Below are 14,195 nucleotides of genomic sequence, written 5' to 3'. Positions count from 1 at the left end.
AGTTGTCATGACAAACCGGCAGAGTGCTGCTTATGCAATGTCTATATCTTGAAAATATTTCTGTTCATTTAGAAAAACAATAATAACAGCTTACTGTCCAGAATGACGTTAGAATCCCCAACTCTCAACTATTTGAACACTCTGGTCTGGAGTAATGCTTCCTTGAGTAAAGTATATACAGGTAGTTCGTCGATAACGTGATGTGTTGCGTTCTTGTGCAAGCCCGCATTATAGAAAAATTGCGCTTTAGAAACAGCACTTAAAGTATTGACGATGTAATCGGATCACAGCCAACATGTTTTAAAAGTTCATGCGGTAGAAACACTGACCCTAGTTCGTCAATCACCTTACAGCAAATTTGCATTAACGAAACATGCGTTATCACAGAAAGACTTGTTTATGTGCGAATATTTTAATGCAACAGGCCAGAGAAAATCACTTGGAATCCTGGAATACATATAATAATCTAAGAAAGAGGGAGGTAAAATTATTCATAATGCTGTCTCTACAAATCCATGTAGGATGTCATCAAACAATTGTGCTCTGCAGTAACCTGACAGGAAGCAAGGATTTAATGGGTGATGACGGGAACTTTTCTCCGAGGCAGTGGCCCTATCCCCCAAATTAACAAGTCAGTGAGGCCCCAGCTCCACTGGTTCAGGAAACCAACATCTAATTTTACAGTCATCAAGCTGTATAGTCGTTCAAGCTGTGTCTTCCAGCTCATCTAAGTGAATGCCCTGCCTCGAACAGTTGCTAATCAATCAGATGTTTAGCTGCTATTCAGAGCCAGCGGTGTCCTCGAGCATAGTAACCAGGACTGATAGTGGTACGTTTCACCTGTGTCACTGAGTGAAGCTTTGGAGGCAGCAGTTTGGGGGACGGGGAGGAGAATGGGGATGAAATGGGGCAGTGATTGGCAGTGGCAAGATACCCATTGGGCACAGAGTATCTGAACACATGCCGCCTGAATTGCTGAGTATTTCTCTTTTAATTTTCAGCCTTTATTTCAGATTTTCAGCATCTGTGGTTTTTTGTTTTGCTTTTGTCCCGTTGGAGGTTTCATGACAGGAGATAGAATTTTATATTCGTGACAATTACAACACAATGAATAAGCTATAAAAAATGAGCTCATGAGCATCACCGACCAGAGGTGCAATGGTCAGCTATCAAGCAGAGGTACCCCTGAATAAATCTGGGAAATCAAACCTAACATTCAGCCAAGTGCTACTGCGAAACACTGTATTTAATTAAAGTACTTGGAGATGCAATATATATGCTAACACCTCTCTCGAAGGAAAGAGAGAGTGGATTGTATGTGTGTATTCTAAAGTGTACTATTAAAATCAATTGATGCGAAATTAAGATCGTTTTATGAACTGTCCTCTCAAACTTCAAGAGCTTGCAGTTTTTTTTTAGTGTAGGCTGCTGTAAGAGATTTTACAATATGGTTAATGACCATTCATTAATAAAGTATCAGCAAAATAAAAGCTGATTCCTTTGTGGCAGCATTAACCTTTTTCAGTAGTCCCAGAAACATTCATTTCAATATGCTGTTTTTCATATGATTAATTATCTAGATTCTTTTGTCATTTTAATTGAATTATTTCAGTTTATAATCATTCAAGTATGTTAAAACTTGAAACCTATCACTGAATCATAATAATTGACATAGGTTACATTTGTACATAAATATATAGAGAGCTTCCATACTAAAACACCTAACATTTATTGTGTGTGAAATATATTTGAGAAATCTTGTGAAAAATATATTCGGATAGTTGCTACCTTAACTTGAATTTTGTTTACATGAGATTGCCAAATAAATTGCCAACAGCTGACAATTGTACTTTTGGATATATGAGTGCAAGACCTTTAAGCAATAGCAAAGCATGCTTGTATGCCTGTCTGAGCAATACAAGGTGCCCTTTTCACAAGATGTTCTACCAAATCCCTTTTCAGAGATGCCTAAAGGGAAACACTTGGAAACCTCTCATCAATCAATTAGATTAGAGAATTTTCCTTGAAGAAGTGGCTTAGCGAGAGGTGGAAGTTTGCTCTTTCTGCACAATAGATGTACATTTGTGTAACCGTGAAGGAATGATATCCGCGATAACTTCAGCATGAGCTTGTCTCTGAAGTACAGCAGGGAGTTTGTCAGAGTTTGATGATGATTCCACCATGTTCACATCGACGAGTGAATCCATGCAGAAGCACTTTTGTGCCAACAGTGCCATCATGTGGTAATGTTCATATAAATGCCAGTAATTCTCAGAGCCATTTTAAGAGGGGGAAAAGCACATTAAGCTGCCCACCTGCTTTTGGATTGTCTGACGGGGTTGGGGGGGGGGTACAGTTGCTTTGTCTCTGGCATTTATGAAATGTAAGTCTTGATTGGAATATTGTAAAAAAAACTGGAGTCTCTATCTGAAGCAATGAACTCCCTGCCATTACTAGCTGTAATAGTCCAGTGATGTAATATCACTAAATACAAGCATAGCACAATACAACTGGTTTTATTAAAACTCAGTAAATGTTCCTGTTTGGTGATTTTGAGTTACATTTAAAGGAATAGGATTTCAAGAACAATTGCATTAGTCTTTGGAAATTAATATAATCAATAAAAGACATAAAAGGCTCAGAACATTGTTCCAACGAGCCATCACACACTGCAGCACAGACGAACTTCAGAAAACAGAGGAGAACCAACTATACAACGTATTCAAGAAGAATGGATACTCAAAAAATACAGTCCACAGATTCCTCAGAAACAAACCACGACAAGCAGACCAAACACAGCCAGAAACCCTAACCACCTTACCATACATCAAAAAAGTTTCAGAAATGACAGCCAGACTACTAAGACCCCTCAGAATCCTGGTAGCACACAAACCCACCAACACTCTCAAGCAAAACCTAACAAACTTAAAAGACCCAGTACAACCCATGGACAAAACCAACGTCATGTACAAAATTCCATGCAAGGACTGCCACAAACACTATGTAGGACAAACAGGAAGAAAGTTAGCCACCAGGATACATGAACACCAGCTAGTCACAAAAAGACACGACCCTCTCTCCTTTGTAGCCCTACACACAGATGAAAAAAAACACCAATTCGACTGGGACAACACATCTATCCTGGGACAGGATAAGCAAAGACATGCCAGAGAATTCCTAGAGGCCTGGCACTCCAACCACAACGTCATAAACAAACACATAGATCTAGATATCATCTATCAACCCCTCCGAAAACGAACAGGAAATGACATCACCACAAACCCCAGGAACCCCATCCAGGACAAACATATAAATAGAAAGCAGGAGACAACAGCTTTGCTTCACTTGGAGGTCGCCACTGATGATGTTACCTAACCAGGTAATGAAACATCTGGATATCAAACCTACAGCTCAGCGAGCAAACCTACACCCTAAACCTCGACCTGAGCTACGAACCTTCACAACCCTTGCAGGTTCCACATATTTAAGTGATTACTTAAGTATTTGCAGTGAATAAAATTTGAATAAATATAGTTACTTTTCTGGGAAGACTGAACCTTCCATCCATAAGGAAGGATTAAAAAAAACAGGTCTCTGCTTTCAACAAATGTTTGAATTATTTTGGACAGTAATAGCAAAACTCCCTCTAGGCTTTCTGTTGTATAACAGATGGTTGATGGCTGCACAATTGTTTGAATAATTGATGAGCAATCTGTGATGCATTATCTACTATTCTCTTCTTTAAGGAAGATGAAATCATGCCTGCGAAGTTTGAAGAAGAATCTCTCATCTGGGTTGCTGCAAAACAGCCAGTCAAAGATCATGGCTTCTTGAGTCCTAAGATTTTGGAATTGTGTGGTGCTCTGCCTATATACTGGCTGCGTCCAATGTATACAAAAGGTAACCAGTGATGTTGATGTTTATTTGCAAAGTCTAGATAGCAAGATGTTTAGATGAAACAAAGCCCCGAATTTCCATTCTGAAGTTGGGAGGTCAGAGTCCAGGACAATTATCAACTTTGCAAATCCAACCCAGGAGAAAGTGCTGTGGAGGTTCAGGTTTTTATTCTGGAAGGGAGTATTTATTAGCAGAAGTTGAGCACGATTTCTGCAGAATGTAAGTTCAGAGGCAACAACAAGGGCTACACACACTCCTTACACCTCATCCTGGCAAACCCATGGCACATCATGTTCCACACCCACTTGCCATGGCCCCTTTTACATCCGATGATAACCTATGTCCCTGTGTGTATTGAGGATCTAATAACACAACCAAACTTGGCAGTGTTTGGGAAACCATTACAAAATCTGATTCATCCACATGTTTATGTTTATCTATTATGTCCCCATGCCACTTTATAGCACCTGTGTCAATTAATGTCAACCCATGCCCACTACCTTCCAGCCATCGTCCTCCCATATTCCATGACAGCAATGTTTCCTGCTACTTGGCCAATCTTGTATCCATCCTGCTCCTAACCCTTTTATTCCTTGAGCTCTAACACAGCTGGCAGGCCTGGTATGCAGCAGTTTATGAAATGACTTTTGGAAGCCTACATGCATTACTTCAACCACATTATCTTCATCCACCCTCGCTGTGACATCATCAAAAAGCTGAAGAAAGTTAATTAAGCATGAACAGCCTTATTTTTATTTCGGTATAAGGCCGGTGAGTGCAGAACGCATTTGTCCCATTAATTTGAGCTGGATTCAACCCAAGTGCGATAAATGGGTAACATTGTTTTAGCATTTAAAAATAAAATTTGCTTGAGGGTAGTCAAATTGCCCTGTAATCGCTGCTTTGTTTACAGAAGGTCAAAGGAAGAGACGATCGGTGGATGATGAGAGACCTCGAATATTTGAACCTTACTACAATGAGTATGACTATGGCATTGGTGCTGTAGACGAATATGGCCAAGTTGTGGGTGCAGCTGCTGAAGTTGACGTTGACACAGCTGATGTCCAAGCTCAGGATGCAAGAGCAGAACAAAGAGTAAATGACACAGCTCCAGAAGAAGGGGTTCCATCTACTTTCAATGCAGAAAACCCCTATCATGTAAGTATTGATTACCCTTGAGGCATTCAGGATTATTTTACAAGGCTTGTATGTGGCAGTGAATGAAATAGCAGAGCCTTGATAAGCATGGGTTACTGTGCCAGAAACTAATTTAACATTTTAAATAATGCATAAAAGAACTACAAGCATCCAGGAGATTTTCAGTTTCACACTAAAATATAGGTACTTTACTATCAGGTTCAGATATTATGATCAGAGTCGAGAATGTAGTACTGGAAAAGCACAGCCAGGTAAAAACAATGACTGCAGATGCTAGAAACCAGATTTTGGATTAGTGATGCTGGAAGAGCACAGCCGGTCAGGCAGCATCCGAGGAGCAGAAGAATCAACGTTTCCAGCATAAGCTCTTCATTAGGAATCACCTTCTCCTCAGATGTCTGGAGGGGCTGTTGATTGCCTGCAGTCGTTGGTGGAATTCTTTCTGTTCTGTCTGTTCTTTCTGTGTATATTAAGGATCTTGTATCACAACCGAACTGGGCGATGGTTGGGAAACTGTTACAAAACCTGATTCATCCACAGTAGCATGACAAATCTATTATACACCTAAGCTGGGATTTGTGCTGTGAGAAAGATGGACAGTGTTTTCAAAAGGATTTATACAGGCTTAGTGATTGTGAAAGAGTATGTCGGATGGAATGTAATGTGAGAAGATGTGAGGCTATCTGCTTTGTTTGGAAGAACACGTGCAGGTTATTACTTAAATGATGAGAGGTTGGAAAGTATAGATATGCATACGGACTTGTGTGTTTTTGTCAATAAGTCACTGAAGGCTAACACACAAGTGCGGAAAACTATTAGAATGGCTAATGAAATGTTAGCTGTTAACAAAAGAGAATGTTAGTACAGGAGTAGTGAAGTTTTGCTCTAAATCTGTAATAGCTTTGTTAGGACACACCTGGAGCACTGGGCATCTCAGTAAAGATATAATCGTTGAGGGAGTGCAAAAATGGTTCACCAGACTTGTTCCTGGGATGGGAGGATTGCACTATAAGGAGGCATGAGTCAAACTGGACCTGATCAGCCATGATCATAATGAATGGTGGTGCTGGCTCTAAGGGCTGAATGGCCTACTCCTGCACTTATTGTCTATTGTATTCTTTTGAGTTTGGAAGATGAGACATGATTCCATTGAAACCTTCAAACTACTAAAAGGTAGATGCAGGTGAGATGTTTCCCTGTTGGAGAATCCCGAACCAGGGACACTATTTAAAAATAATGGGATGCCATTTAGGACCAAGGTAAAGGGATTTTTTTTTCCACTCATAGAGTGGTGAATCTTTGGAATTCTCTACCTTATAAAGCTGTGAAAGCTTAATCTCTAAGTATACTTAATGTAGAGATTAATACATATTTAATTATCAATGGCAGAAAGGGTTATGGTAATGTGGGCAAAAGGCATTGAAATGTTTGATCAGCTGTGATCGTACAGTGCAGGCTCGATGGGTTGATTGTTTTCTTTGCTCCTATGTTTAGTCTCACTATTGTGCCACCACATGGATGGATCTCACTGGATCTCTGTTCTGAGCACATTCTTGCCGCTTCTCCCAATAGCCATGTAACTTCTATGGGGTCCTGAATGCCCCATTTGTAATTTTGACAGTTCTGTATCTTTTTGTTGCGCATTGTGGTCACTTTCTCTTGCAGGTTTACAAGCTACTCTCAAATTCTAAAAGGAGTGCTTTGGTTTGGAATTGTTAAATTAATGTGCAATGATCTACCAAACAAGAGTTCCGTTGAATTGGAATGATAACACGCAGGGGTGTTTCTCTCAATGCAGTGTGCAAATGTGTCAATCTTGCTTAGATTGCCAACCTCTGAGCATTAGATTTTTGAATCTGTGCATCATGAGTTCAGTTAGATTTTTGGACCCAGGACAACATAGAGAAAACATAATGTGATTGATCCGCTCTTTCTCCCATATGTCCTGTCCTTAATTATCTCTTTAGCAATGCTGAATGAATTAAAAATGAGTTCAGAGTATCTGCAACAGTTGTGTTTGTAATATAATGAAATTGATGAATGAGGAAGGACATGGTAAGGTAGTTAATGATGAGGATATAGTCACTTCCATGGACCTGATAAAGGCCAAGTATGATTTTAGACAAAGATTGGGCATGGACTTTGCAGTATGCATGGTACTTTGGTGCTGTCGTATACAATCTTCACATACAACATGGCTTATAACAAGGATTTCGATGTCACTGGCTAATACATGATTTTCTAGTGAGTTCCTTCTTACAGTCACTGACATTTACATGGTCTGAAATATAACAGTGCAAGTTGGAAAACATCTTCAAGTTCAGTGTCAATGAAGTCGTCTTGAAGATGTAAGTGTGTGTCTTTTATTTTCACTGGGTTGAGTCACCTGCAAAGTGACCTGTTTTTGTACCTAATTGCATTGTTATTGGATCTCTATGAGGAGATGCTGCAAGCTTGGAGCTGCATTTATCAATGATTTTTCACCAAATCTTCTGCAATGATTTGTGGTCAACCTCTGCTACAAACCATTTTCCTGAATGGGTTTTTCTGAAAACACATGACTCCAAAAACTAAAGCTAATGTCTCCCATTCAGCACTTGAGTAGTTGAACTATGGTCACATCAGTTTGCCTTTTTGTAGGATGCATACTCCCGATCCTTTCTGTGAGGCATCAATTTCCAAGGTATTGATTTCCTAAGTTAATGTCATTGTAAGTTTGATGTTTCCAATAATGACTGATTCAGTGCTTCAAAGAGGCACTGGTGATTCTCATTCCACAGGAAAGGCACATTCATGCTTCATCATTCCCTTGGTGTTAATGACTTTTGAGTAATAATTGGGAACGTATGGTAGCAAGAATTAAAGAGAACCAGGCATCTACAAAGACTGTACTTGTGTTAATGAGTTGCCTTGGTTTTGAGTCCTCTAGTTTAATTGGATCGAGACATATGGCCATCCTGGAATAAATGCGAGTATAAGCATTGATCCGAAATGCTGATGTGAAATTTTTGACTGGTGAAAACAATCTTCCATGTGCAGCAATAAGTGCAGATTATGGTTCTGCTCTTGCTTTGTTTTTCCTATTTCAACAATGCCATCAGCGATACAGATGCTTCATGGTTCATTGGATGTGACCAGGTTGATGTGAGCTTGAAAATCCCAGTGCAGCACAAAGCCCGAAGGGGAGTAATTGAAAATGGTATTGTTTCAATGGGGAGTGCACTATAGTGAGCTGTTAGGACTCCACTGGAAATGTACTGACCAGTAACCATGCTTAAGCATCAAGCTTCAAAAAGAATTTCATACCTGAAAAGCTTGGATCTAGCTTTTCTAATGACAGTATATTTAAAGGGCATTGTTTCAGAGAGGCATTTAGGTGTTGTGGATTGAGGTCCAATCTCAATAATCCGTCCTTCTGATTGAGCTACATTAGTCTACATGCATCTGTACTCTTTTGATGACTATCTCGTCTAACAATCTTCAATTTGTCTTCTAAATGGACATCACACTTAGCAGAGGAGGTTTGCCTCCTTCTTCAAGTTCAATGCTGCAGTTCCCTTGAAACTGCCAATTTTATCTAAACATTCTGGATATTTCGATGTTAGATCTTGAATTGTTGTATGATGTCTGATAGATTCCTTGGATTATGCCTGGTTTTCGGTCACAGGATGCTGGTGGACCACTGGCTCTGCAGTGTCTACAATCTAGAGTAATTGCAGTGTCTAAGCAGAGTACACTTGAGTTGCAGCATGACTGATCCTGCACACTGAGGTTGATGATATGTTGCATGCTGAAGGTTTTACATTTGTAGATTTTATCGTGGCTTCCCCTCTCTGTGGGGTTGAGTTTTTAAATTAAATTCCCAGAAGCTGTATATTGATACCTGCGTTAATCTTAGCCAACTACAAAGTTTTCTGAGGACAGATCGTTTGAATTTTTGCAAACATTTCACATGGTGTGAAGACATTGACATTTTCAACAAGGTTAAAGGGGTGAAATGAGTTCACTGCTTTGTGTCTCGTCATGTATGTCGTCAGATTCTGGCTTTTCAATCAGTTCATGTCTACGGGTGTTGGCAGGATAAGAGGTTTCCTTTATTGGAGTTGGAACAGATGCTTTCTGTGCGGTATGTTTGGGTCACAGATCTTTGTAGCTGCATCAGCCTTTGCTTTGGTACACTGCTCCTGCCAAATGGCCTTTTTTAGCAAATGGCTTTTTTTCTGCCACATGCCACACGAAATTAATTGAAAGCTGTACATTTTCTTGGTGAATGCAGAAGGCTGTTCTAATTATTGTGTTAGCTATTGAATTTGTACTTTGTACCTGTAAGCTCCATCACCCCGCAAAAACCATTTCATTTTTAGGTACATAGAAGCTCTTTGCTGCTGTAATTCTTGGATTGTCGAACAAATCTCTCTTGAAAGTTTCCATACACAGATGCAAACACCAATTCAAGAATTCTGTTTGCTAACTTCTCACAGGAAAATCACATAATGCCCCCATTTCTTTTCTGAATCTGCTCACAAAGTAGTCTATGGCTCCTATCTAAATTATATCAGTTCTAGTCGATTAAAATGGAAATTTAATCTGACTCTAAATTGATCTCCTAAAGTGCTTTGTATCTTTTCAGGGATCTTTTAGCTGTTCAGCTGTTAATCCTGATGTATTGTGTCTGTGTAGACATAGTTGATCACTTGTCTTTTTCAAATGAATTAAATTAGCCTCTTGATAGGGATTTGTCTGCTTACCAGGAAACTGTTTTCAACACTCTCCAACATCGTGAAGAACAATGGTATTGAAGCTTGTCTCATGCACTTGAGCATTTTATTAATGTCAACCATGTTTTTCACCTGAACATTTCCTTGCTTGCTGACTGTTCAAGTGCAACATTTTCCACAGCTGTTAATCATGTCCTTTCAATGATAATGATAAATAGTCAATTGTTTATCAGGTTTTGATTAACTCTGTGGGTTAGTTTATTTTAACAGTGAAACACCATTATAGCTTTAGCAGGCATTTCATAACATGATCTGATTTCTGGTTGTGCAGCTTGCAAGCCCCAAAGCAGACTAACCCACCAGCCAGAGTCATCAAAGCAGAACTGTATAAACACACCCAAAGGAACCCTTTGATGTGAACTACCTTAAAGGAAAGCCACATAACAGAACATAGAGCATTGCAGGATCATTGGCCCTCGATGTTGTGCTGACCTTTTATCCTATTCTAAGATCAAACAAACCTACATACCCATTCGTTTTACTATCATCCATGTCCAAGAGTCATATAAATGTCCCTAATGTCTCTGACTCTACTACCACCATGGCATTGCATCCCATGCACCCACCACTCTCTGGATAAAGAACTGACCTCTGACATCCCCCCTAAACCTTCCTCCAATCACCTTAAAATTATGCCCCCTTGTGAAGTCATTTCCACTCTGAGAAAACATACTCTGGCTATCCACTCTGTCTACACCTCTCATCATCTTGTACACCTCTATCAAGTCAACTGTCATCCTTCTTCACTCCAGTGAGAAAGCTCTAGCTCCCTCCACTTTTCTTCATAAGACATGCCCTCCAGCACAGGCAGCATCCTGGTAACTCTCCTCTATACTCTCTCGAAAGCTTCCACATCCTTCCTATAATGAGGTGACCAGAAATGAACACAATATTCTCAGTGTGGTCTAACCAGGGCTCTACAGAGCTGCAGCATAACCTCACAGCTCTTAAACTCAGTCCCCCTGTTAATGAAAGCCAACACACCATATGCCTTCTTAACAACCCTATCAACTTGGATGGCAACTTGGGATTTATGAACATGGACGCCAAGATCCCTCTATATATCAGTTAGCAGAAAAACTAGAGCCTATATGAATAAAGAAAAGTACCAAAATTGAAGACTTGGATTGAACTGCATGCACGATTAGTGAAAGAAAAGTCAATAATGACTTTCAAAGTGAAACTGGATAAATATTTGGACAGGAAAAGTTTGCAGTTTGTGATGATGAAAGAATGTGATTATTTGGATGACTCATGCAAAATGCCAGCAAATGGTCAAATGCCCTTCTTCTGTGCTGAATCATTTAATGATTCTTTCCTTCTAAACATGGAATTCTTTGTGCTGGTTGAGTTTATATATCCCATAATCCAGTTTCTGCACTTTCTCCACAAACTTCATTGTTACAGTAAATATTCATAAGTCACTACATTGCTTGAAATTATAAAGTGCTAAGTTACATTCTTGTGCAAACTGCGTGGAATTCAGATATTAGCTATAGATTCTGGGGAACAATAATATGTGCATTTGACAATCAGCCACCTCAACCTGAATTCCAAGCAAAATTAGAGCAAATCGTGAGGGCCTTCCCCCAGAAGGTGGCTACAAAGATAATAATAGAGCTACAACCAAATTAATAGCTGTCAGGGTCAGCACCTGTAATGTTTATAAAAGGGTGGCATGGTGGCTCAGTGGTTCGCACTGCTGCCTCTCTGTGCTTGGGACCATGGTTCGATTCCAGCCTCGGGCAACCATCTGTGTGAAGCTTGCACATTCACCCCATGTCTGCGTGGGTTTCCTCCTGTTACCTCCCACAGTCCAAAGATGTTCAGGTCAGGTGAATTGGCCATGCTGAATTCCCCGTAGCATTAGGTACATTAGCCAGGGGTAAATGTAGGGACGTGGGTCAGGGTGGGTTACTCTTCAAAAGGGTTGGTGTGGACTTGTTGGGCCAAATGGCCTGTCTCCACACTGTAGGGAATCGAATCTAATTTAAAGAATGTTGCATCTCCAATAAAACATGTAGTAGCCAACATCAAATGGGTAGAAATTAAGTAAACATTGTTCTGATGAACAATAGCAAATCATTAGAATGTTTGGTTTCAGTATAAAAATGGAAGATTCGAGTCAGTAATAATGGGCCATTCTTTCAGTGTTAAAGGTGGCAAAACTAGGGTGTGTATTCATTTTTCACAACCCCTTTTTTCATGGAGTCAGAGTTTCTCAAATGAATAGGACTTAAAAACAATCAAAAGCAGCAGAATTGTGAGTCAAAAGAAGCATTATATAGGATCTGGCTGACAAATAGTGCAAAAATTCAAATTGGTAACATTTGTTAGAGATCAATTTCTAATCTTCCATCATGGATTCCTGACTCCATAGTGAGATGCTCACAGATAAGCTCGAAAGTTGGAAAACACGGAACTGAAAACAAATTGAAGCTAATACATGCTTCTTCTCCAACTCCCACACCCTCATAATGCTAAGCTTTTGGAAAAGAGCGTGTTTTTTGATATACAATAACTGACATACCCGCTGTTATCATATTTCAAGTTGACTTTTATCAATGGTGACAGTCCAAGAGTTTGTTCATCCTGGAGATTACCGTCAGTAATTCACAGCAGTCAGGTGAACTTCTCTGATATAGGAAATAGTTAAAATAACAATGGATAAAACGATTGCAAAAAGTAAAAAGAGATCTACGAGGAGGAAATGTGTCAAAAAAGCAGGGATTGATTTTAACATTACACTCAATCAAATGATACAAATCGTTCTTACAAATCACTTTACACAACAAACAACAAACAATATCTGAAATGCTCAAAATTTTACTTACAAAAATATTTGAACTGTTTATCTGGAAGCTAAATGCACACAATATCAGTAAGTCTACAATGCAAATCATTCTTAGTAACATTTCCAGAGGCAATATCAACACTCATAAACATCAAACCCTTACCGTGGCTCAGAATCAAAATATAGGAGAAGCAATATTGTAATTGAACCAGCCTCCAATGCTCAGTCAAACGCACTGAGAATGTTATTAGCATCTTGTGCAAAAGTTTACAAACAACTACTTTATCATAATTCCTAATGTGAGAGTATCACTGATGTTACATTGATGTACAAAGGCATGATGGACAGAGGAGAATGGCACTAAGTCATGATTCTCATTCAGAGAGTCAGTGCGGATGCGATGGACTGAATGGCCACCATAACATATATGTGATTCTGTGATCAGAAAATGTTTAACTATAAACAAAGCAATTGGTGTCTTTGGGTCAGCGTGGACAAGCTGAGCCAAATAGCCCCCTTCACCCTGTATCATTTCTGTGCTTCTGTGGGTGCATTAATACAACTCATTATTTTTTCACTTTTGAGAACTTGCTGTGATCTTCCATTAATCCCACAACCAATGGATCAGATCTAAGCTTGGCAGTCCTTCCATGTTTAGTCTTGAATAGTGGTGGACAATTCAACAGCTCACTGGAGGAGGAAGCCCCACAAATATCCCCATCCTCAATAATGAAAGAGCCCAATGGAAAAGCATTTTGCACATACCTGAAGCATTTATGGGTGTCTTCAGCCAGACATGCCGAGTGGATGATCTATCATGGATGCCCACATCAAAAATAGACATTACTGGAGAAACTCAGCAAGTCTGGCGCCATCCATGGAGAGAAAGCAAAGTTAACATCACTGGACCTGAAGTATTAACTCTACTTCCTCTCCACAGATGCTGCCAGGTCTGCTGTGCTTCTCCAGCAATTTCTGTTTTGGTTTTAGATTTCAAGCATCCGCAGTCCTTTGTTTTTATATTATCATCGTGGATACCTCCTGAGGTGCCTGGTACCACAGATGTGAGCATTCAGCCAATATGATTCACTCCATGTGATATCAAGAAATAACTGAAGGCATTTAATACTGCAAAGGCTATGAGCCTTGACAATATCCCAGCAAAGTTAAAAGTCACATAACACTAAGTTATAGTCCCCAGTCTGGCACCTCCACATCAATATTCCAGCAATAATACTGAGAACTGGTGCTCCAGGACTGGCTGCTCCCCTAGCGAAGTGTGCCAGTATGGTTAGACCACTTGCATCTGTCTGGCCATATGGAAAATGACTGAGGTACGTCTTGTCCATAAAAGATAGGACTAATTAACACTCCGTCAGTCTACTCTGAATTGTCCATAAAGTGATGAAACTTGTCATTGATAGTGATGTCAATTGTTACTTGTTCAGCAATAATTTGGTTACTGATGTACAGTTTGAGTTCTGACAGGTCCATAAGCTCCTAACCTCACGCCAAACATGGACAAAAGAACTGAACTTAAGAAGGTAAGTGAGGGTGACTGCCTTCGC

General features: G+C 39.7%; 1 protein-coding gene across 1 annotated transcript in view; it reads left to right on the top strand.

Annotated features, from left to right (window-relative positions):
• Positions 1–14,195, top strand: part of cnmd (chondromodulin) — a 70,710-nt gene that overhangs the window by 29,173 nt on the left and 27,342 nt on the right. The window contains exons 5-6 of the mRNA XM_072578176.1: positions 3,747–3,900; positions 4,811–5,055. Coding sequence (XP_072434277.1) covers positions 3,747–3,900; positions 4,811–5,055 — 399 coding nt within the window. The remainder of the gene's footprint in view (positions 1–3,746; positions 3,901–4,810; positions 5,056–14,195) is intronic.

Source organism: Chiloscyllium punctatum, chromosome 9 (genome assembly GCF_047496795.1).
Source record: "Chiloscyllium punctatum isolate Juve2018m chromosome 9, sChiPun1.3, whole genome shotgun sequence".
NCBI lineage: Eukaryota > Metazoa > Chordata > Chondrichthyes > Orectolobiformes > Hemiscylliidae > Chiloscyllium > Chiloscyllium punctatum.
Note: the sequence above shows the minus strand (reverse complement) of the source record. Positions and strands in the feature narration are given on the sequence as shown.